Consider the following 21,682-nt stretch of genomic DNA (forward strand, 5'->3'; position numbering starts at 1 on the left):
TTTTTGGCTAGCGGTGCCGTGCCCCTCCTTCCTTCCCGCACGACTCTCCCTTGACTGCGAGTGCGGGGCACAGAGTCATGTCCGACCTCGACTTCGACTCACACTCCGAAGCATTTCTTCTTTCTTCTCCCCCCAAGATTCGCTCCGGTCGAGTTATTCCCGTATTTTCACGGACCTTCAAGGCTGCTCTCGGCTGACTATAAAGCCTGCATCTTCTATTCTATCTTTTTTCTTCCTCTTCACTTCAACACCGGTTTTCGCATCACAATGGACGGCGCCGCACCCGAGCAGTCCAAGAGCGCCTTGAAGAAGGCCGAGAAGCAGGCCCGCCTCGCTGCCGAGAAGGCTGCAAAGGCTGCCAAGCAGGCTAGCCTTCCTGTTGTTGGAGGCAAGAAGACGGACGACATCATCGGCATTACTGTTTCCAAGGCCGACAATTTCCCACAATGGTACCAGGAGGTTGTCCTCAAGGCCGAGATGGTCGAGTACTACACCGAGATCTCGGGTTTCTTCGTTCTCCGTCCTCTCGCCATGCACATCTGGAATGAGATCCGAAAATGGTTCCAGGCCCATATTGAGGAGATGGGTGTCGATGAGACCAACTTTCCCATGTTCCTTTCCTCCAAGTCGCTCGAGAAGGAGAAGGATCACGTCGAGGGTTTCGCCCCTGAGCTGGCTTGGGTTACCAAGGCGTAAGTGCTCCATCGGGAGCCCTTCCGATATACCCATGCTTACTTATGAACAGTGGCGACAAGGACCTCGAGGTCCCCGTTGCAGTCCGTCCTACCTCCGAAGCCGTCATGTACCCCTACTACTCCAAGTGGATTCGCAGCCACCGAGACCTTCCCCTCCGTCTCAACCAGTGGAACTCTGTCGTCCGCTGGGAGGCTAAGCAAACCACCCCTTTCCTTCGAACTCGAGAGTTCCTCTGGCAGGAGGGTCACACTGCTCATCTGACTGAGGAGCTTGCTGGCGTTGAGGTGCTGGAGATCCTTGAGCTCTACGCCGGCGTCTACGAGAAGCTGCTCGCCGTCCCTGTTGTTCGCGGCCGAAAGACCGAGAATGAGAAGTTCGCTGGTGGTTACTACACTACCACTGTGGAGGGTTATATTCCTTCCAACGGCCGTGGTATTCAGGGCGCTACCTCGCACGCCCTTGGCCAGAACTTCAGCAAGATGTTCGATATCACCGTTGAGGATCCCCAGAACAAGGGCTCTCACCTTCACGTCTGGCAGAACTCTTGGGGTCTGTCGACCCGTGTCATTGGTGTCATGGTCATGATTCACGGTGACGACAAGGGCCTCGTCCTCCCTCCCCGTGTCGCCAAGACCCAGGCTATTATCATCCCCGTCGGTATCAACAAGAACACCACCCCCGAAGCCCGCAAGCAGCACGAGGAGCAGGTTGATGAGATCCGAGCCACCCTCAAGAAGGCCGGTGTCCGTGTCGAGTCGGACTGGCGAGATGGTTACACTCCTGCTTGGAAGTTCAACGACTGGGAGCTGAAGGGTGTTCCCGTCCGACTGGAGTTTGGTCCCAAGGACGCTGCTAAGGAGGTTGTCAGCTATGCTCGACGTGATACTGGTGAGAAGGGCACCATCCCCATTGCCGATATCGCCACCAAGATCCCTGAGCTTCTCGACACCATCCACGACGACATGTACAACAAGGCTGAGACTGCTTTCCGGGAGCACCGTCTCAAGATCACCAACTGGGACGATGTCCTCCCTGCCCTCGACAGCAAGAACGTTGTTCTCATTCCTTTCTGCGGTGAGCCCAAGTGCGAGGACCGCATCAAGGAGCTTACCACCCGTGCCGACGACCAGCCTGATGTCCCCGACGGCCAGAAGGCTGCCACTATGGGCATGAAGAGTCTTTGCGTTCCTTTCGAGCAGCCCGAGGGTATTGTCCCTGGCGAGACCAAGTGTCTCAACCCCGAGTGTGAGGGCAAGGCGGATAAGTGGACCATGTTTGGACGAAGCTACTAGAGGAGATGAATGGGAATTTCTAGTCAGGGAGCGGGAAGGCGTTGGCCTGGCATGTTTATGATACACCAGTGATTACGGTTTGATGTGATGTGATTATGAAAAGGTAGCGGGTGGGAGTGGAAAATGGGAACAACACGTAGAACAGAAGATAGATCGTAGAGATGACGATGCTTATGAATCTCGTTGATCTACCTAACACCGCTTTTCTATTCTTTCAAGTCTATAATGACCAATTCCCGGTGATTAGCTGCCGGGTTTAGCACCAGGCAAACTTCTCATTGGCAACCCACTCAATCTCTTCGATTGAGTTCTCTCCGAACCAATGCATGCTGGCAAGGTTCTCACTCTCTCTAACGATAAACTTGGCTCCAAGCTCCTGAATCCCTTCAGTCACCCGACGGATTCGATCCTCAGGATTCCAGATCTCCACCTTGGAGCACAACCACTCGGCAGCCTCCTTTTGGGCAGCGTTCCCAATGGCTCGAAGACCAGTGGCAAGCACTTCGTCTGAAATGGTCTCGTCCTCAATCACCAAGCGGATGACATGAATAGTATTCTTCTCTGGCTTCTCCAGGCCTCCGTAAAAGCTTCGAGTCCAGATAGCCCAAATTCTCGAGTTGGTAGCGTCAGGGGGCGTGTAGATTGCGCCGTGGGTGGAAGGAATACGAGAGAAAATGTGCTTGCACATGAAGTTCTCGCGGTGAAGGTGCCACCTGAGGGTTGTAAGATCGGGCAGTACAGCAGCGCGGATCTGAGAGGATGAGGAGGCAATCTTGTTTCGGATAAGCTTATCATCTCGATCTGCCAGCTCAGGGAGGTCGTCCACGGTGATGAGCTTCAGGGCCGAGTTGGAAGTTGGCTCGGATTTGGTGGCTGGGAGCTCAAGGTATGTGCTCTCAAAGGGCTTCCATCCGACGGCGTTGTAGAACTTCTTTCCCACGTCTGACCAAAGGACTGAGAAGTCGGCATCTCCTTGGTTCTTTTGCTGTCTGCCTCGGAGTTCCTCTGCGAGCAAGGACATCATCTTGCTGGCGTATCCCTTTCCTCGGCACTCGACAAAAGTAAAGACGCTGGCCACTCCATAGGCAGTGCCCTCTCTAACAGCGCCCTCCTTGCTAGACACAAGCGCTCTCTTCTTGTATGTCTCGCAGGAAGACAGGATTGGGCGGTCATCAGCAGGGAGGTTGCCGTCAGTCAAGATCCAGCTGGTGACACCACCGTCTCTAGCAAGAGGAGCTTCCAAGTTGTCATCCTCACGACGGATATAGTCTTCAATCGTGAGAGCAGGGCCCCAATGGGGGTGGGTGGCCTTCCAGACACGGAGGCGCTCCTCGGAGGTGGGGTTCGCGAGTATGAGAGATGAGGAGGAAACGGGTGGGAGGTCCTTGTGGGAGGCCATGATTGGATTGTTACGAAGTGACTGGAGCTTCAGGAGAGTAGTGACTAGTGAAATTGGTGTTAGTGAAAAGTAAGCATCTCGCTCAATGATTTACTTATACTCGGGTCTCGATGTTGCCCGCGCCCTTTACACGGCGGCCCCACATCGGAGGTGGGGGACCGACGCTACCCTGCACTCGCCGATGACGCACTCGGTCAAGCAGAAAAGGGCCATCAGGTGTTTTATCATGGATGTATAGATGACATGCGTAGTTGAAAATTCATAGGTGAATATCCACGTGCTGCTTGGGAGAGGAGAGGCTTGAATGGTCCTCGGCTGATCTGCTGCATGTAATTGGAGTCCAGAATGACATGTTTCACAAGACAATGTCAAGTTAGTTGCATTTGACATCTGAAGGGCGCGTTTATGACGGTTCTAGAATGCTCGCGCTTGATGAGGAACAATAATAAATCGTCAAGCGTATGAAATAAAACCGCAATATCTATGTCATTCTTTGGCGAACATCTAAGTTCGTACTTCAACTGTAAGGGGAGAGCTTTGCACTTGACCACAAGTAGTTATAGAAGTACAGGAAATTCAGAGCAGTTGACAATCGTCAAGTCTAGGATATACACATTAAGGTCTCTAAAGATAAATTCAGCGAAATGAGAAATGATTGCTCAAGTCATAGATCGAGTCCAATCGACAATAGAAGGCATGGCTGCAGTCGTGGTGGGGTTGACTCGGTCAATGCAACCTCCAACGCGAAGAGGGGCATCTTTTTCTAGGTTGTGAAATTCCTCCATCAACTCAACTTGACCAACTTCATACCTCGAACTCGTCGACCAAAATGGCATTGCCTCTACCTCCGGGGTTGATCCCCTCCGAGGTCGCCTTCTTGTGCGAAATGGAGCTCGTCACTGTAGTTCCTCGTCAGCGCCTCGAGAGCATTGATCTTCTTGCTGTGAGCGCGCCCTCGTCGCGTTGATGATGCTTAGCTTCTGACCTCGTACACAGGGCTCAACACCGACTCTTCGCCCGCCGCATCGAAGTAATTTGCCGCTATGGCTTGCGATCCTACTCAAGAAGCAGAGACGAGCGAATATTGTACCGCCACCTTGGCTCCATCCCGACTCGCTACGCGACATCGTCAACCACGAGATTAATATCGACCCCAAGGGATGGGCACCGCCCCCACCACCACCCGTGCGAGCAGACGGCCAAGGAAATGCGCGAAGATTAAACCCATTTGGAATGGATGATACTGTTTTGTCACCACCGTTTTTACCGTCTTGCACCTCAGAAGCACCTCCAGGAGCTTTGCCCTACCACTGGTTTGAGGTCGCAGAGATGCTCCTCGCGCACGCCCAAGATGACATCACATCCTCATCCGAGGTGCGGTCTCTTCTCCGTGACTTGCAGGAGGTGAGAGCTGCCAAGATGCGGTCCAGTACGGCTCAGCTGGAGGGCGGCGTGGATGGCGTCATGAGTTTGCGAGGAGTGGGCGCTATGGAGCTTGCGGAGAGCAGAGGCTTTGTCATTGGTGTTGTTGAAGGAGTGAGAAAGATTGGTGCCAGTGTGGAAGTGTCGCGAAGAGAGGAAGATGAAGAACGTGGTGGTCGGGAGTCTGATGAGGCGAGCGACGAGGATATGGGACTGTGAGCCCAGACTCGGCGTGGTTATTCTCGATTCACGAGTGAAACTCACAAGCATGGGGATATTGGGAAAGCGAAAGTGTAAGTCAAAACCAGTTATTATCCTGTCTATGAACTCCCAGTTCAATGATATAACGAACACCAAGTCTAATTATTCAAAGCAACCACGAGCAACCCATAAACTCCAATCCGATGCACACACAGATCCTTCACCCTTTTCAACCAGATTCTGCCATCTTCTTCATCAAAGCCAGCTTCTCCTTGGCGATCCGAGCAGGATGAGTTCGGATCTTGCCTCCACGGGGAGGGATTGGTTCAATCACCGGCTTTGGTGCATGTTCGAATCCTAATGCTGTCCCTAAATACCCCTTGCGGATGTCATAGTTGGCCGTCGCAGCCACCTCGGCGTCAACCTCGTCTTGTCTCTTGAAGAAATGAGACCAGGCCTTGTGCCAGTCGGCGTGGCACTCGTGGCAGAATTGGCCGTGTTTACAGCCGTGGACCTTTTGGCAGTCGGGGCCAAACCGATGGTACTGTTCATACCAGTCATAGTGCAGGCGCGGTCTCTTACCAGACCCATAGAGCCCCGGAATCTCGCTATCGAAATCAGCCGGGGGCTCAATAGGTGTTAGAACCTTGGGGCTCGCATTGTCAGTGGTGATGCTTACATTCTGGGTCTCCAGGAAGGCAAGTCCGGGGATCTTGGTAGTGGTGAGCACCGGTGAAGGGATCGGGTTGATATCCGTCTGCTCGGTGACAGGGATAGACTCGGGGGAGTAGAAAACGTCGTTACTCTCTTCATCAACGCGGTCGAGAATATCGGGCCCGATATCGCTCTCGCCGTCGTCGAAAGGGAGACTGAACGTACGAGAGAAGGAAATAGGCTCCTCCACTCGGCGCTTCTTGGCTGTCTGGGGAGCGCTGCCGTCGTCTTTAGATCGTCGTCGCTTACGGAGAGAGTCGGCAGCGCAGCCGCGCCGGGGGCGACGTGTGGCTCTCCGAGGTGGTTCGTCATCGTCATCGCCAGAAAGTGCTGGTGGGTTGGAATCGCCTACTGCGGCAACGACCCTACCTCTCTTGTTGACGGTAGTCAACTTGACGTCTTCCGGACTGGGCTCCATTGTGGGTGATTCACCAAGTCGGCTCGCAAACCAATCCCGAAACTCGTAACCTTGGACAGCCTTGCTAGGACGAAGGGGAAGGCTCTTCATCGGTTCGATGCCGTCCTCCATGGGAGTGTCCTCGCCGGCATCTGGGTCAGGGGTAGGGTGAGGGGCCCGGGGTGGAAGTCTTTCACCGGGCTCAGGCTGGTTTGGTGTACCTCGAATGGAAGGACTAGATCGAGGCTGGCTGGCCTCACCTGGGTTATCATCTTCCAAAGGCGCACTGGCACCGGCACCGGAGGGATCCGAGCCGGAGCCGGAGTGATGCGAGTGGTGAGAAGCACCGGAACGGCGGGAGGCGCCTGAGGACCAAGGGGAGCCCCGAGAGAGAGGGGAGTCTGTGTCGCCGTATGTGGCACGACCACTCTCAAAGCTAGAAGAAGAAGACTGGCTTGGAGAATTGAGGGGCACGCCGCCATCTGAATCTGGGTCCGAAGAGCTCTCGGGCGGGGATCGAGAAGTCAGGGGGACACCACCATCCGAGTCTGAGGAGGAGGACCGAGTGTAAAGGGGCACTCCGCCGTCTGAATCCGGATCAGAGGACGAGAATCGAGAATGAGAAGAAGAAGCGACTGACGCGGCAGCCTTCTTTTTCAGCTGGGCACGCTTCGCAGCCTTGACATTATCAGTCGGAGACTCGGGAGTCTCGCACCTATGCCGAAAGATGATCTTCTTCTTGCGACGAAGCTTCCTAACCACATCATCAAAGATGATGTTTTCGGGGTCTGTCGCAAGGGGGTCCTTGGCTCGTCCGCGATGATCGAGACCAGTCATGAGTTGAGGGGCATTGTTGAGCTTTGAGCGAGCCCGGGTCTGTCGCAGGGGCGTATCGGTCGGAGTGACCATTCCAGGCTGGCCAGCAGCCGTGTTTCTTCTGGAAGGCATTGTGATGGTTGATGGGGGAAGGGAAGCAGTGTGTTTGGTATAGATTGTAGGGAAATGTGAGTTGCCAGAACTCGACTGCTGCTTTATGTTTTTGATGGTGAGCTGTGTGATGATGTTCTGAGATTGGGAGATGAACGACATCTTTTATTACTGATTTGAAGTAAACGAATTGCCCGTAAGGCCTGCTCATTGTTAGGACCGTTTGGGATTTCTTTCTCCCAAACAAAGATCAAGGGTCCTGGATTCATGATGAAAGGCGCTGGTAAACCACGGACACCAAGGAGTCATTGAACAGAACTGTCTTTCGTTGGTGAGCATGGGTCTCTGAGCAACAAAGGCACTCTCTTAGATACCCGTTTGGGCTTCTTTCGTCCATGGCTGTTCTCATGGTGCTGCTTTGGGAATGGAAAAGGTGAACAAAGACAGTTTTGGAAGGAGACTGAAGGGAAGATGAAAAGACTACGCCACATGGGCCATTTTTTCTCGACAACGGGGAAGAAAGACATGAATGTGAAACGGTGACTATGAATCGATGTCAACGACACGAAATGGTCAAGGCATCTCGTCATGATCTTTGTTAATATGTAAGCAGAAGATGTACATTTTGTGCTTGTAGCTGTGAGAAAGTGGTTATGATGGTAGAGTTTATTGTTAAACAACTTCTCTGTCGAATGGTAATCTGTAAAGCACTCTAGTGCCAGTGCCAGTCAGTATTGGACTTGGTGAGATATCCTTTGAGGATGAAAGAATGTGGCTCTTGGGCTTTGGAGTCGTGCTCGACAAGGCCATTGTCAGACATGGGATAAAGAAATTCATCACGATTGGCCATGAAATGCATTGTATCCTCCCACCAATAGGCATATTGATCCATGACCATCAACATGAGTGCTCCCTCGACAGTTTCCATGATGCCGCACATGGCGCATTGGTCCTGGCGATCTGATTGGTTCATGGATGCTCCACCGTTATCGGCGGCCTCGGAATGTCTCATGGGAATCTCGGTGTAAGATGCCGATAGAAGACTTGACAACTTGACATGTTTAAAAAGAAAACAAGAGAGAGGAGGATTATCTTTATCAGAGTATCTGATATCTACTATCCATTCGCCCGTGATTTCTACAGAAACCGTAGGCAGCTTAGACGCCGGAGATGGATCTCCCCCGCATAGCAACCGGGTCTCCACATCGTAGCTTCCGGGTGCGTCACACGACCAAGCCATGCCGATGCATGAACCTAAAACGGCAGGCACCTTACGTGATTGTCATGGTACCTGCTTAAGCTGCCTCCGATCCCAGGCATCTCCGACAGCTCCTCCATCAACCTCTCTCAACCATCTTTCCTCCTCCATTTCTCTTCCCTAGCATCATCTTCCCTACAACCTATCATCCTAATCAATATGAAGTTCTCTCAAGCCTCTCTCCTGGCAGCTTGTCTGCCCGCCATCTCCGCTCGGTTCATCGAAACCGCCGAGGCCGATAACGTCATTCTCAAGCCTGACGAGCTCTACCTCATCGAGACCGCGCCCGGCAAGACCCAATGGGTTACTGAGGATCAGAAGTGGGAGCTGCGTCGCGTACGTATACCGTCCTAGGTCATGATAGTTGCACGCCGACAAGTCCGCTAATACCTCGATAGAATGGCCAGCGCTTCATGGACATCACCGATACCCCATCGCTCGGTTCCACGCGCCTCAACGCCCAGACCGTCTCCTTCCCCAAGAAGTGTGTCAAGCAGGATGAGGTTGCCGACCTTTCCAAGAACCTCGAGAAGAAGAACATGAAGGCCAATCTCGAAAAGTTGACCAGCTTCCACACCCGATACTACAAGTCCAATTACGGTCTCGAGTCCTCTGATTGGGTTCTTGAGAAGGTGAACCAGATCATCAAGGACGCTGGCGCTCAGGATACCGTCTATGCCGAAAGCTTCCCCCACACCTGGCAGCAGCACTCGGTTATCGCCACCATCCCCGGCCAGTCTAACAGCACCGTTGTTATCGGTGCCCACCAGGATTCCATCAACCTGTTCCTGCCATCCATCCTAGCCGCTCCTGGCGCCGATGACGATGGTAGCGGTACTGTCACCATCATGGAGGTGTTCCGTGCTCTCCTCAACTCCAAGGATGTTGTTGACGGCAAGGCCCCCAACACCATCGAGTTCCACTGGTACTCTGCCGAGGAGGGTGGATTGCTCGGTAGCCAGGCCATCTTCCAGTCATACGAGCAGAGCGGCCGCGATATCAAGGCTATGCTGCAGCAGGACATGACTGGTTATGTCCAGAAGACCCTTGACGCTGGTCAGCCCGAGAGCGTTGGTGTTATCACCGACTTTGTCGACCCTGGCCTGACTACCTTTATCAAGACCGTCGTTGAGGAGGTTCGTATACCCTTGAAGTATTACCACGACCTCTCACTAACTTCTATCTAGTACTGCAACATTCCCTGGGTTGAGACCAAGTGTGGCTATGCTTGCTCTGACCATGCTTCTGCCTCCAAGGCCGGTTATCCCTCCGCTTTCGTCATCGAGTCCGCCTTTGAGTACTCCGACCCTCATATCCACACCACCGACGACAACATCAAGTACCTTTCTTTCGACCATATGCTTGAGCATGCTCGCATGACTCTTGGTCTGGTCTATGAGCTTGGCTTCTACGATTTCTCTGACAGCTCCGAGGATCGGGGTGATCTCTAGAGGAGTTGATAGCTTCTTTGGCGTGTTTTTTGGGTTTGCTAGAGGACGAATGCATCCTACGGATCATGTGTCTAGATTATTGGTTATGAGCGACGGATTTGCATACGAGACTACGTAGATTCAGTTTTAGATGAGCATTATTATCAATTTGAAACCATTTCTATAAACAAGTGTGGGCATGCAGCGATGGGTTGGGTATTATATCTTTGACATTTGATTTGAAATTGTGGTTGCTTTTATCTATCCCTAAAACCAACACCTCGTAACGAGAACTCCAGCGCCTTGAATGCTTCTTTGGCTTAATTTTTGGTAGGCCCTTGTAATTACTGACCCTGACCTCCATTCCCGTTGTTCGGGGGGTGCTGCTGCTGTCCCCATGGCGATTGACCATTTTGCTGAGCCTGCATAGTAGACATCAAGGCAGCAAAGAAAGCAGGGTTGACAAAAGCTCCGCCGTTGGCTCCCTGCTGGCCCTGAGCATTTGGCCATCCAGGAGGCGGAGGAGGAACAGCTGAAGCGCCAGCGGCGCCGGTGTTTGCTGGGGCAGGAGGTTGAGGCCAGCCGGGGAACTGGAAGCCAAAGTTGGGCACGGCTGGTGCGGCAGCGCTTTGAGAGGGAGGCTGGTTGTTACCCCATTGAGCTGGGGGAGCAGGTTGCTGTTGTTGCTGCTGATGCCCTTGAGGGGGCATTGAGTAGCCATCTCGGGGCTGGTTGAAACCTCCTCGTCCGCCACGGCCGGAACCGCGGCCTCGTCCTCCCCTACCACCCCTGAATTCGCCTCGTCGGCCCCGTTGGAAGTTTCGGCCAGGTGGTGGCTCGTATGTCTCGGTGGTTGAAGGCCCGCTGCCGTAACCTGGCGGTCGAGCGAGGGGTTTATAGGGACCATCGTCATCGTCGTCGTAGTTGAGACCGCCATCCGGTCGCGTCTCCTGTCGTAGCGGGTGAGGCTCCCTGCCGGCCTTTGTGTCGTTCTTCTTCCACTTGTCCTTCTTCTTCTGCTTGAGTGCTCGCTTGTACTCGGCCTCCTTCTCGTCATCCGAAAACTCCATCTCGTCGTCGCCGACCTCCTCGTCGTGGAGGTTACTGGCGTCGGAACCCTTCATGTTCTTGAGGGGCTCGGTGAAGACGTATGAGGCGTGGTCGACGGGGTAAAAGAGCTTGGTGCCGACTTCGAGACCCAGTTCCTTGATCTCGTCTTCTGAGGTGAAGCGAACGGTGTACATGGGCTGGAGAACCTTTCCTATCGTCTCCGATACAACGCCAATGACGACTCGCTCAGCAGTGCAAAGAACTGAGCCTGAATCTAGCACCTGGTATTCTCCAGGTGTTATGGCCTTGACGAGCATGATGTTCTCCACGATATGCTCGATCGCTCCCAGCTCCTCGATCTTCATCTCCGGGGTGATGGTGACCTCAGGCTTGGGGATGACCTCCTCCGCTACCTCGTTCTTCGTACGGACCTGCGCAGAGCTGGAACCCTTTCCTCCTCTTTCGCCCTCATCGTCAGAACCTCCCTCGGCTTGCATCAGCAAGCGGGCCGTTTCCTCCACACCCAAAAGTTCATAACCTTCATTATCGGAGTCGTCCTCGGAGGAATCAGAGCTGCTCGACTCTGAAGATGAGTCGTAGGGAGAAGAATCGACCTCCCACTCGGGGTTCTCGCCTTGGTCGTTCTGGAGCGGGACGGTCTCGGTAGCTGCCGCAGGAGCTGGTTGCGCGGGTGTGTTGTCGAGGCCACCAAGGGCAGCTTCGAGGGCACCAGTGAGGGAAGGAGGGCTTTCGGGCTGATCGACTACCATGGCGTCTGGCTCTGCAGCTGCGGGTGTGGATTGGGCCTCGGAGGGTTTTGGTTGCTCGGCGGCGGGTGCTGGTGCTTGGTTGTTCGCCTCTGGGTTCGTGGTCTCGGTGCCTTGTACACTTGCGGCAGCAACAAGGACATCGGCGGGAAGAGGGGGTAGTGTCTCATTTGGCTTGGCCTGGCCCAGGCCTGGAATTTGGAAGCCTGACATGTTCTCGAGGCAGAGCGGTGTTCAGACTGTATGTTGTTGGCCTCGCAGTGTAGAGGGTTGCGACAAGATGAGTAGATGTTGATGAGATGATAGAGAAAGAAATGATAGAAGTGATTCTTTCTAAAGGGTTATAATAAGTGTTTTGAGTAAGAAAAAGCTTGTTTCAATTGAGCGCAAGCCGAGCGCAAAACTTGTCGAGGAAGAAACTGGGTTGCCCAGGAGCGCCGACTTCAAGGACCCTTTAGCGGCAGGAAAGAAAAAAATCAAGGTGAGCGATAAGGAGTGGGTCCCGCGATGGCGCTAGCTCATCACCCCACCACACTTCACCTCGGTGAGGGCCTCGGTAAACTCGTTAGCATGATTGCAAGGGTCTCCATCAATTCTCCCCAACAGTTGAAGCTCCAATCCACCATGACGACAGCATTCCTCACTCTGTAAACCGTCATCACTCGACAACAATGGCTCCAAACACGGCGCCGCAGAGGCGGCAGTTTGTGCACCCGTCGGCGAGCCACGCAAAGAAGAAGTAAGATATATAGTGCTTTTGCTTGAGTCTCAAGTTGCTAACTGGCTTCTTCATAGGGCTCCCAGCGCCTACTCGATGCAGCCCATCTCTGCCTTTTACTGGTTCCTCGCCGCCGCACTCGTTTCCGCCTGGTTTGCCCCGATTCAAGACTGCGATGAGACGTTCAACTACTGGGAGCCGACTCATTATCTTTCCCATGGGTATGGTCTTCAGACGTGGGAGTACTCTCCTGACTATGCGATCCGGAGTTGGTTGTATATCGCCCTACATGCCATTGTGGGTAATGTGCGACGACTGCTCCCACATTCGACAAAGGTACGGGCCTTTCTTTAAAAAAGTTAATATTGGAAGCCAATTGACGATAAATCGATTAGGTTGGCGAATTCTTCTTTATTCGCTTTGGATTGGCCTTTGTGTGCGCCCTCTGCCAGACCGTTCTCTTCCTGGTCACTAGCACAACGCTCAACAGCCGAATTGGCCTCTTCTACCTCATTGCCACTGTCATGAGCCCTGGAAACTTCCACGCGAGCACCGCTTTCCTCCCATCCAGCTTCGCCATGTACCTGGTGACTTTGGGAGCTGCAGCTTTCATGAACTGGCGGGGCGGGCTCAAGACCTCCCAGGGCATGTTCTGGTTTGCCGCGGCTGGAATCCTGGGATGGCCATTTGCCTCGGCTCTCTGCGCGCCTTTTATGCTTGAGGAGTTTGTCTTGGTTCTTTTCGGTACCAAGACTGCCTGGTGGGAAGCCTTTGTCCGGGTTGGTCGTGGTGTTGTTTCTGCGATTCTTCTCCTGGTAAGATGACCTCAATCTTTCACCGAAAATATGACTTACAATCTGTTTAGGCGAGCGATTTCATCGTGAACCTCTTCTTCTACAAGCAAAAAGTTGTCGTGACTTGGAATATTGTCAGTTACAACATCTTCTCATCCAGTAGCGGCCCTGAGCTGTATGGAACCGAGCCCTGGACCTTCTACTTCAAGAACCTGGCCTTGAACTTCAACATCTGGTTCATACTCGCTCTTGCGGCCTTGCCTCTATTTATCCTCCAGAAGATTATTTCCCCTTCCACTCAGGGATTTCAGTCTGGTCTGCGAACTATCGTGTTCCTCGCCCCCTTCTACATGTGGCTCGGTATCTTCACCTCGCAGCCGCACAAGGAAGAGAGATTCATGTATCCGGCGTATCCTTTCCTCGCGCTTAACTCTGCCATCTCTCTGCACATGATCCTCACCGCTCTGGGTAACTCTGACCCCAAGACACTGATTGGAAAGATCCCAGCGCGTCTGAAGCTCTTCTTCGTCACAATTGCCATGATCCTGTCAGTTGATGTCGCTCTCTTCCGAGTGTACGGTATTTGGTCGGCGTACTCTGCACCCATGAGCATCTACTCTCCTCTTTGGGAGGGTGCCGAGGGAGCAGCGCCGTTGGGCCGCGAAGAGGACACTGTTTGCCTTGGCAAGGAGTGGTATCGCTTCCCCTCGTCCTATTTCCTCCCTAGGGATATTCATGCCAAGTTTGTTCGCTCCGAGTTCCGGGGTCTCCTCCCCGGCGAGTTTTCCGAGGCTGAGACCGGCTTTGGCTTCTGGAGCGGCACCTGGCTGCCCACAACTGGCATGAACGACCACAATGAGGAAGATGTGGGCAAGTACACGGAGCTTCGTGCGTGCTCGTTCCTCGTCGACACGCAGTATCCGGAGCGGAGGGACCCTCTGCCGCCAAATGAGCCCGACTACATTGCAGACCGGGAGAACTGGGAGATCGTCAAGTGCGAGCCATTCCTCGATGCCGCGAATACACATTTGCTGGCGAGGACTCTATGGATCCCTGATCTCGAGGTCATTCCAGATCACTTGAAGAGAAAATGGGGTCGACACTGCTTGTTGCAACGGAAGAAGCCTTCTACAAAAGAAGTACCTGAGCAACCCGCGGACAACTAAGCGTTTCCGCATCTCAGCGCTGAAAATGCTATGTAACAAGGAATGTATTCATCATAGAGGCCAAAGGTGTCATTGAATAGAATTAGACGAATGTATGTATATCTTGTCAAGTTTACGGGTGAGTTGGATCTGCACCACCCGGTCAAAGACGATCTCGAGTCCACCATCTTTGCACCGTGAGAGTATCTTAGTGGATTACCTTCCATCAGGTACCAAGCGCCCTGTCAATTTCAACTCCCACTGCGCACGGCAACTGTGGGATGTGTATCCCTTCGTCATGCCAATACGGAGTGTATCATACTTGGATTGCCTAGGGTCCGTGATGCCTGGATGACATTTCCGAAAGATAGCATCCCACTCATCCTTTGTGCGGAGCTTGGCGTTGTGCATGGCCATGACGGTGACATCTCGTCTCCGGTACGCCTTGTCTATATGAGGCTCAAAGGTGCCTGGCGGAGGAGATAAGAGGTCATTCACCAGGATGATAGAATTCTTTGACCTTCTCGTAGCGACGAGTAGGTTGCTGAGGATGCAGATTACCTCCCTATCTGGCAGGTTCCAGAGTATTGATTTGAAGAGATAGACGTGAGGAGTCTCTGGCTCATCCTCGAGCGTGAATTGGCTGATGTCTTTTGGAAGCTGTTGAATCTCGAGCTCTAGCGAAGGAAACTTTTCTGTGAGGAATCGTGATGCTGCTTCTGGCGTGCGGACGAGGTCCACGATAGTTCTCGGGCAAGTTGCCTTTTCGAGGTTTTCGCTAAACCACGCCTCGAGGAGTTGGTTTCCAGGATCCAGAACTATCAGTGTTAATGGAAATATGGGGATCCTTGGGGTTGGGAAACTCACAGTCTGCGACGCTTTGCATCGCAGCGGCAAACCTGGCACCATTTTCAGGATGACTACTGTGCCAGTCATACATTGATTGTCCGAATCTGAACATGTTAATGCCTTTTTCTTGAGTTGACTTGTGGCACTCACGCATGCTTAAAGGCAGAGTGGCCTGTCCAGGTAGGGTTGGGCTTCTTGAGTGAGTTTGCAAGATGAGTACTTGCAACCCTCGTCTCAAAGAGTCTGCTTGTCATCAGTACAGTGGCTACTTAAAACTTTTCAGAATGCTCACTGGAATCCGATAAAGGCCTTCAGACCAGGATCTTGAACCAGCTCACGCGAGATCATGCCATGACGAAAGACCTGTTCTGAGGACTCGACGAGTATCTGGTCACATGCCGCAAGTCGTAGCATGGGGAGCAGCTTGTCCCTTGGTATCCCAGTCTTTTCAGAGAGCTCAGTAAGAGTCGCTTGCCCATCTAGGGGAATCTCGTCCAAGACACGACACTCGAGAAGGCAGTACAATGCACCCTTGTCCCAGTTGGATGCAACAAACTCATGCAAGAAATCTTGCGGGCCTCGAAGTGTTCTACTCAGCTTCTGGATGAGACCGAGCAGCTTGGACTGGCTCCTTTCAATATCGGAGCCACGAGGTGGATGATTCCATAGCAGCATCTCAGGACTCTCGTCTTTGCCGTCCTCGAATAGTAGCTTCTCTAGCTGGTCGGCCTCTTTGACAATCTCCCGGGAGAGGGGGGCAATGTCTTTCGGATCCATGGTGGCATACGCCGGCAGCTCGTGTTCAAGTTGTGAACCTGGTCTCGGTCAGGGTTAAGAATTCACTGCTGAAGCATTGCAGGCTGGTTTGCATCTTGTATAACCGGGAAACCAATAATTCAATTCTCGCCCTGCGCGTCGGAGCGGGAATGTCTGTCTTCTTTATTCAGCCAGATACTGAACCGGCTTCCGAGCTCCGAGCTCTCAACTGGCCATGTTTCAAGGCTCATCAAGTTGCGGTCAGAGATAAAGGTTGACGGGTCGTATCACTGCAGAGGCGTAATGCTTCACGACAATGTTGCAGCTGGGCTTATGCAGAGCCGCGAGAATGACATCCTGAGAGTGACTGGGAATAGGGGTGTCACTGCATAGAAAAGCATCAAAAACAGGCCTCGTCACCGGCCAGGTTTCTCACTCTGGTCATCCGCCTGTCATCATTCCTTTACAGTTCCCTGCATCATCATCCATTCAGCATGAGACCGCTCGTTACATTGTCACTCTTTGCCGGCCTCGGCCTTGCTACTGCTGACGTTGCCTCGACCAAAGGTCCTGGTCGAACTGTTCACAAGGATGTCGTCGTCATCGGGGGAGGATCTTCTGGAACGTTTGCAGCTGTCAAGCTGCGGAGGATGGGTAAAAAGGTTGCCCTCATCGAAAAGGGCGACCTTCTTGGAGGCCATACTGTGACCTATCAGGTGCCCGACTCCAACATCACCATCAACTATGGTGTTAGTGGCTACGGCGACGAGCAGGTCACTAGAGACCAGTTTGCCAGCTTCGATATACCCATCATCAACTTCCCAGTACCCGAGGGTGGCTTTGGGCCTACAAGCTACGTCGACTTCAACAATGGCCGCACTCTCAAGAACCTCCGCGTCTCGATGGATCTGTCAGGAATTCGAGAGCAGACAGACAAGTACCCATACCTATACTACTCGACTCGCCTCCCTGATCCGGCCCCAAAGGACCTTCTCCTCCCTTTTCGAGACTGGGCCAAGAAGTACAAGTTGGAAGAGACCACCTACAACGTGTTCTCTCACCTTCAGGGCCTGGGAGACCTGCCAAATCTGGCGACGCTGTACGTTCTCAAGTATCTCAACAGCGGGTACCTGGAGGTCATGAGCCCTGAATCCAAGGGGGCTCTGGTTCCTGTGCGCGGGAACAATTATGAGCTCTACGAGAAGTCGCACAAGTACCTTGGATCTAGTGTGTTTGTGAGCTCTACCGTCTCTGAAGCTCGCCGTGACTCCAAAGGAGTTCGACTTAAGGTCAAGACTCCTGACGGGTTCGTGAACATCAGAGCAAAGAAACTTCTCATCACAATCCCGCCAATGAAGCGAAACATGGAACCATTCGGCTTGAGCGATAGGGAGGAGGAGCTCTTCTGCAAGTTCACTGCGACGGGATGGTATGTCGCCATAATTCGAGCTGAAGGCCTTCCTGAGGGCTTTTCGTACCAGAACGCAGATCCAGATGCGCCTTGGAATCTTCCACAACTACCGGCGCTGTTTGAGATGTCACCCACTCAAGCCACAGACCTCTATACAGTTCGCTACAGTTCCAACGAAGAAACGCCAGACTCGGCCGTCAAAGAGGATATGCTACGCACCTTTGACAGAGTCAGGTTCTCCGTTATTGGAAACAAGACGGAGAAGCTTCAGCCTGCTGAACTACTGGCGTACTCGAGTCACGCTCCCTTTGATTTGCATGTCCCGGTCGATGAGATTGCAAACGGCTTTTATAACAAACTCGACGATCTCCAAGGATACAAGAGTACCTGGTACTCTGGAGCCACCTTTGTCTCCCACTCGACTGGTGCTTTGTGGAACTTTACAGATCATCTTGTAGAAAAGATGTATGAGTGAGGCGTTTAAATCGTTGCTTTGAACGTTGGTAACTGCCCTTAATTAGTCTCTATTGAGTGGGCTTTATTTCGATTCTTCTGTTGATTTCTTTGGTCTAACATTCTTGGCCTATCTCTTCGATATGGGAACCATGGTACAATTCACTTCTTGGCATAATTATTTGATGGGTTTACTGAACTTTATTTGTCTCTAATACTGGAAACTTGAATATCTTGCAGTCTAAAACTCTGTGTCTCTACCCTCTCTCTTTCATTGCCCAGCCAGATCCTCAGTATTGAGAGATATGTGCATCTAGCACAGCCATACCCAACTAACCCTCGGTAGAAATCACGAACTTCGTCTCTTCCGCTTCCTTCAGTTTCGCACCAAGATCCTCTTATTCCTTAGGTTTTGAATCATGTCCTTCCATCGGCTTGAACCCTCGAGTGAAAACTGGGCTGGCCTCGACCTTCTTCCAGTCGTGAAGCATGTAGCCATTCTCGACTGAACACTTGACCTCTTCTTGGCCTCGGGGGATCACGTCTGCTTCATAGATCTTGATGGCATCCTCGAGCTCCGTCTCCCCGCGGAAGACGCCCTCTAGCCCAGTTATGAGATAGGAAGTATCGCAGATGCAGTGATTAAGTCCCTGACCACGATCTAGAACCTGTTAGTGCTGCGCCTCTGTGGTATGTTACATATGTTGACTTACATGGTGGCATTGGGTGAGCAGCATCGCCAATCAGTGTCATTCTTCCACCGTGGTTGTTCCACGGCTTTGTGATCCAGTAGCTAATGTCAGCTTTGTGGACTTCGGTGTCCTCGGGCAACCAGAGAAAGGCAGATCGGGCAGGTTCACCCATCCCTGCAGCTCTCTCTTTCAGCAGGGCAAGTCTTTCGGGATAACTGAGCTTGTGGTTAGAATCTCCCATCCAAGCCATGGCCATGTGAAAGATCCACGACTCAGGGTGATCTTGGCCATCTGGCATATTGGAGACTTTAGAAAGTGGGACAGTTAGTGATGGCATGTAAAAAGGATCACAGGCTGTGACCTACTGGACTGGAAGGCGTGAAACGATTGGTTGCTCAGAGCTAGGAAACTCGTAGGGTAATCTCGCCGCACATACTTGGCCTTCTCTGCATCGTTGTAGCAGACGGTCATGTTTGTGTGGAAGATGGGAAATTTGCTGACAGCTGCCTCCTCAGCACTTCCCATAGCAAACTCTCGAACTTTGGAACGAGGGCCATCTGCTCCAACAATGATGGAACCAGAGACAACGGTCCCATCAGAAAAGGATGCAACGACTCCCTGGCCAGACTCGTTGAAGGCGACGTCGATGAGATTCTTGCCATATTGAACCTCAATCCCTTCTGCACAGAGAGCTCTCATTCTGCTCCGTGAGACGCGAAGCCCCTTTTCGTAAGGGACCCCAGTGAGGAGATTTCCCGTCTCGGCCTGGATGATGGGATAAAGCCCACCAGCCTCAACGGGCACGGCTGGGTTACACGAGATGAGTGGAATCTGGGAGAAGACTTCAGGAGGCACAATGTTCTCCAGACGGTCCAAAGCCCAGTGTATTGCCATTGTCCACTCATTGCTGCGATAGTTGAGGCACACCTCTTTTTCAAAGATTGAGTAGCGGATTCCCAGCTGCCTCTATCAGTCTGTATGCAAGTATTGGAAAGTAGAGACATACCCTCTTGAGTCCCTGTGCCACAATGAGGCCAGTGATTCCTAGATGCAGCTAAGTACTGTGTCACCATGAAACGGATTCTGGGGTTACTCACCAGCGCCGATGATAATGACGTGGAGGTCTTTGTCAGGCATGTTGATAACTTGTGAGAAAGACTGGAAGCTGTGCAGTAGAGATTGGTAGGTCAAGTCTGAGGCTGCAGCGAGGGCGCTTTTGACTACAACTGACTCTATTTCGGCACCGGTTTCACCATCATAGGCCGTAAGCAGGAACCCAACTCGGGAGCCGAAATCCATTCAAGTCCGTTTCGCGTTCCGCCCTCCATGCTGGTCGTGTCTGTTATGGCCAGCATGTGACGAGGGGAAGCAGAACAGAGCCCTTTTACTAGGGACTCGCTGAGAAAGAAGGCCCTTTGAATCACACTGAGCTCACTGAATGACCAAACATCATCAAGATGCTGGCCATAGGATTGTGGTTGTTGGCGGCGCTGCCTTTGCTTGTGAGTTGCGAATCATCAAGACATTGAACCCTTGCTAATCACCATCAGGCCTTGCTGAAGATCATCTACAATGTTCTCCTACACCCCCTGAGACACCATCCGGGCCCAAAACTCTGGGCATCGACGAGAATTCCTTGGTGCTGGAACCAATACCAAGGGAAGCTGAACCATCGACTGGTGGAACTTCATCATCAATATGGCCCAGCAGTTCGAGTGGCACCAGACGAGGTATCGTACACTTCTGACACGGCTTGGAAGACGATATATGGCCATCGAAGTGTTGAAATGACCAAAGACCCTATCTTCTCCCTTGTCACGCCGACTGGAGTACCCAGTGAGTCTGTTCCTTGACAACGGCAGTTCTGCGACTAACGACGAAGACATCGTGACGGCGGATCGTGTGAATCATTCTAGACATCGACGTCTCCTTTCCCACGCATTTTCTGAAAAAGCTCTCCGTGAGCAAGAAGACATTCTTGTCCAATATTGTACCAAGTTACTTGATCAGCTACAAGCACGTTGCTCGGATGGCCCCTTGGACTTGGCGAAATGGTTTCCCCTGACGAGTAAGCTTGATGAGCTCTTGGAGTTCCGTTAGATACTGACGTTTATATAGCATTTGATCTAATCGGATCTCTTGCCTTTGGCCAAGACTTTTCTTGCATCGACACTGGAGAACCTCATCCCTTTGTGGCATGCATCAAGGGCGTATCTAGAGAGTTGGTCATGAGCCAGATGGCCCAATACTATGGCTTCGGCTCTCTAAGATACTTCCTTTTCTTACGGGGCTCGGCAAACTCACGGTTCGCCAATGCAATGCGCGCAAAGGAGATGGTAGAAGCTCGAATCGCCAGAGGCCCAACCGACGACCGCAAAGACTTTTGGCACCATGTGCTGGCTGCCGAGGATCAAGGAAAAGGCTTGACACCTGATGAGATGGTGGTAGATGCTTTTAGCATCGCCATAGCTGGATCGGATGGCACTGCCACAGCCTTAGCAGGCACCACTTACCTCCTGTTGACACATCGAGATGTCTATCAACAGCTTCAGGGTTTCATCAGACAGGAGTTTGAAGCAGAGGAAGACATTACCACTTTGGCGCTTTCGAATGAAAGAGTACCACTCCTGGGTGCAGTCATTCAAGAGTCCATACGACTATTCCCACCAGTTGCGGCTACCCTACCGAGGGTCGTACCCCCTAGTGGAGAAACCATTGACGGCCTCTTCGTACCCGAAGGCACCATCGTCGGCGTCAACCAGCTCGCTGCCTACCACTCTGAAAAGAACTTTAACCAAGCTTCAGAGTTTCTACCAGAGCGATGGCTTAGCGAACAAGGAGACTGCAGAGCAGTTTTTCAGCCTTTCTCGTTTGGCCCAAGGAATTGTCTTGGCAAGAACTTGGCCAAGGCAGAGTTGAGGTTGATTCTTGCGAGGATGCTGTGGAGGTTTGATATGGAGCTCCTTCCAGAGTCTCAAGGGTGGATGGATGGGCAGAAGATTTACGGGTTCTGGATAAAACCCCCGTTGATGGTCAAGCTCTCGCCTAGGGCAAATTGAGTGTGAGAGACATGTGATCAATAAGAGGTGGTGTGCTTGACTTTTGCTGCAAAATATTTCATCATTTTAAGATTGAGTGATAGTTTGTAATTTCTTTCCATTCTTAACCTGTTGATACGATGGTCAAGAACGATGATCTGTTAGGAGAGGTCCACACCTCTTGTTAAAGCCCACTTGACTTACGAAACCTGTATATATTCTGAAAATAATTGATTTCAGGGTAGATGGACCTTTTAAGGACTTTATACTGAC

General features: G+C 52.3%; 11 protein-coding genes across 11 annotated transcripts; 6 read left to right on the top strand and 5 right to left on the bottom strand.

The window, feature by feature from the left end:
- Positions 1–136: 136 nt before the first annotated feature.
- NECHADRAFT_103368 (uncharacterized protein) lies at positions 137–2,207 on the top strand. Its single transcript, XM_003045862.1, has 2 exons — positions 137–692; positions 746–2,207. Exons 1-2 carry the CDS (start codon positions 268–270, stop codon positions 1,986–1,988), a joined length of 1,668 nt encoding a protein of 555 aa, XP_003045908.1. The 5' UTR covers positions 137–267; the 3' UTR covers positions 1,989–2,207.
- A 37-nt stretch (positions 2,208–2,244) lies between these two features.
- NECHADRAFT_76226 (uncharacterized protein) lies at positions 2,245–3,387 on the bottom strand (the record flags this gene model as incomplete). Its single annotated transcript, XM_003046431.1, has 1 exon — positions 2,245–3,387. The coding sequence occupies one exon, from the start codon at positions 3,385–3,387 to the stop codon at positions 2,245–2,247; it is 1,143 nt and encodes a 380-aa protein (XP_003046477.1).
- An 829-nt stretch (positions 3,388–4,216) lies between these two features.
- On the top strand, positions 4,217–5,028 carry NECHADRAFT_76227 (uncharacterized protein; the record flags this gene model as incomplete). Its single annotated transcript, XM_003045863.1, has 2 exons — positions 4,217–4,330; positions 4,384–5,028. 2 exons carry the CDS (start codon positions 4,217–4,219, stop codon positions 5,026–5,028), a joined length of 759 nt encoding a protein of 252 aa, XP_003045909.1.
- Positions 5,029–5,239: 211 nt separating this feature from the next.
- On the bottom strand, positions 5,240–7,069 carry NECHADRAFT_76228 (uncharacterized protein; the record flags this gene model as incomplete). The annotated part of the gene is made up of 1 exon (XM_003046432.1): positions 5,240–7,069. One exon carries the CDS (start codon positions 7,067–7,069, stop codon positions 5,240–5,242), a length of 1,830 nt encoding a protein of 609 aa, XP_003046478.1.
- Positions 7,070–8,401: 1,332 nt separating this feature from the next.
- Positions 8,402–9,757, top strand: NECHADRAFT_99154 (uncharacterized protein; the record flags this gene model as incomplete). Its single annotated transcript, XM_003045864.1, has 3 exons — positions 8,402–8,642; positions 8,705–9,442; positions 9,494–9,757. The coding sequence occupies exons 1-3, from the start codon at positions 8,466–8,468 to the stop codon at positions 9,755–9,757; spliced, it is 1,179 nt and encodes a 392-aa protein (XP_003045910.1). The 5' UTR covers positions 8,402–8,465.
- Positions 9,758–9,993: 236 nt separating this feature from the next.
- Positions 9,994–11,766, bottom strand: NECHADRAFT_90849 (uncharacterized protein; the record flags this gene model as incomplete). The annotated part of the gene is made up of 2 exons (XM_003046433.1): positions 9,994–10,055; positions 10,095–11,766. 2 exons carry the CDS (start codon positions 11,764–11,766, stop codon positions 9,994–9,996), a joined length of 1,734 nt encoding a protein of 577 aa, XP_003046479.1.
- Positions 11,767–12,224: 458 nt separating this feature from the next.
- NECHADRAFT_90850 (glycosyltransferase family 22) lies at positions 12,225–14,307 on the top strand (the record flags this gene model as incomplete). Its single annotated transcript, XM_003045865.1, has 5 exons — positions 12,225–12,292; positions 12,349–12,607; positions 12,667–13,086; positions 13,137–14,204; positions 14,272–14,307. The coding sequence occupies 5 exons, from the start codon at positions 12,225–12,227 to the stop codon at positions 14,305–14,307; spliced, it is 1,851 nt and encodes a 616-aa protein (XP_003045911.1).
- A 119-nt stretch (positions 14,308–14,426) lies between these two features.
- On the bottom strand, positions 14,427–15,836 carry NECHADRAFT_76232 (uncharacterized protein; the record flags this gene model as incomplete). The annotated part of the gene is made up of 4 exons (XM_003046434.1): positions 14,427–15,028; positions 15,078–15,109; positions 15,210–15,302; positions 15,352–15,836. 4 exons carry the CDS (start codon positions 15,834–15,836, stop codon positions 14,427–14,429), a joined length of 1,212 nt encoding a protein of 403 aa, XP_003046480.1.
- Positions 15,837–16,351: 515 nt separating this feature from the next.
- NECHADRAFT_24767 (uncharacterized protein) lies at positions 16,352–17,683 on the top strand (the record flags this gene model as incomplete). Its single annotated transcript, XM_003045866.1, has 1 exon — positions 16,352–17,683. A coding segment is annotated over one exon (1,332 nt), but the record flags the coding sequence as incomplete, so codon positions are not given.
- Positions 17,684–18,077: 394 nt separating this feature from the next.
- On the bottom strand, positions 18,078–19,508 carry NECHADRAFT_76234 (uncharacterized protein; the record flags this gene model as incomplete). Its single annotated transcript, XM_003046435.1, has 5 exons — positions 18,078–18,340; positions 18,393–18,677; positions 18,737–19,337; positions 19,378–19,415; positions 19,469–19,508. The coding sequence occupies 5 exons, from the start codon at positions 19,506–19,508 to the stop codon at positions 18,078–18,080; spliced, it is 1,227 nt and encodes a 408-aa protein (XP_003046481.1).
- A 320-nt stretch (positions 19,509–19,828) lies between these two features.
- Positions 19,829–21,430, top strand: NECHADRAFT_90852 (uncharacterized protein; the record flags this gene model as incomplete). The annotated part of the gene is made up of 5 exons (XM_003045867.1): positions 19,829–19,873; positions 19,922–20,207; positions 20,254–20,439; positions 20,490–20,676; positions 20,728–21,430. The coding sequence occupies 5 exons, from the start codon at positions 19,829–19,831 to the stop codon at positions 21,428–21,430; spliced, it is 1,407 nt and encodes a 468-aa protein (XP_003045913.1).
- Positions 21,431–21,682: the final 252 nt, after the last annotated feature.

This window comes from Fusarium vanettenii (assembly GCF_000151355.1).
Source record: "Fusarium vanettenii 77-13-4 chromosome 2 genomic scaffold NECHAsca_18_chr2_1_0, whole genome shotgun sequence".
Lineage (NCBI taxonomy): Eukaryota > Fungi > Ascomycota > Sordariomycetes > Hypocreales > Nectriaceae > Fusarium > Fusarium vanettenii.

Bases quoted from the DNA above. Each gene is read 5' to 3' on its own strand.
- NECHADRAFT_103368 (XM_003045862.1), top strand. From the start codon at position 268: ATGGACGGCGCCGCACCCGAGCAGTCCAAGAGCGCCTTGAAGAAGGCC. The intron at 693-745 runs GTAAGTGCTCCA...ACTTATGAACAG, and splicing joins CTGGCTTGGGTTACCAAGGC to TGGCGACAAGGACCTCGAGG.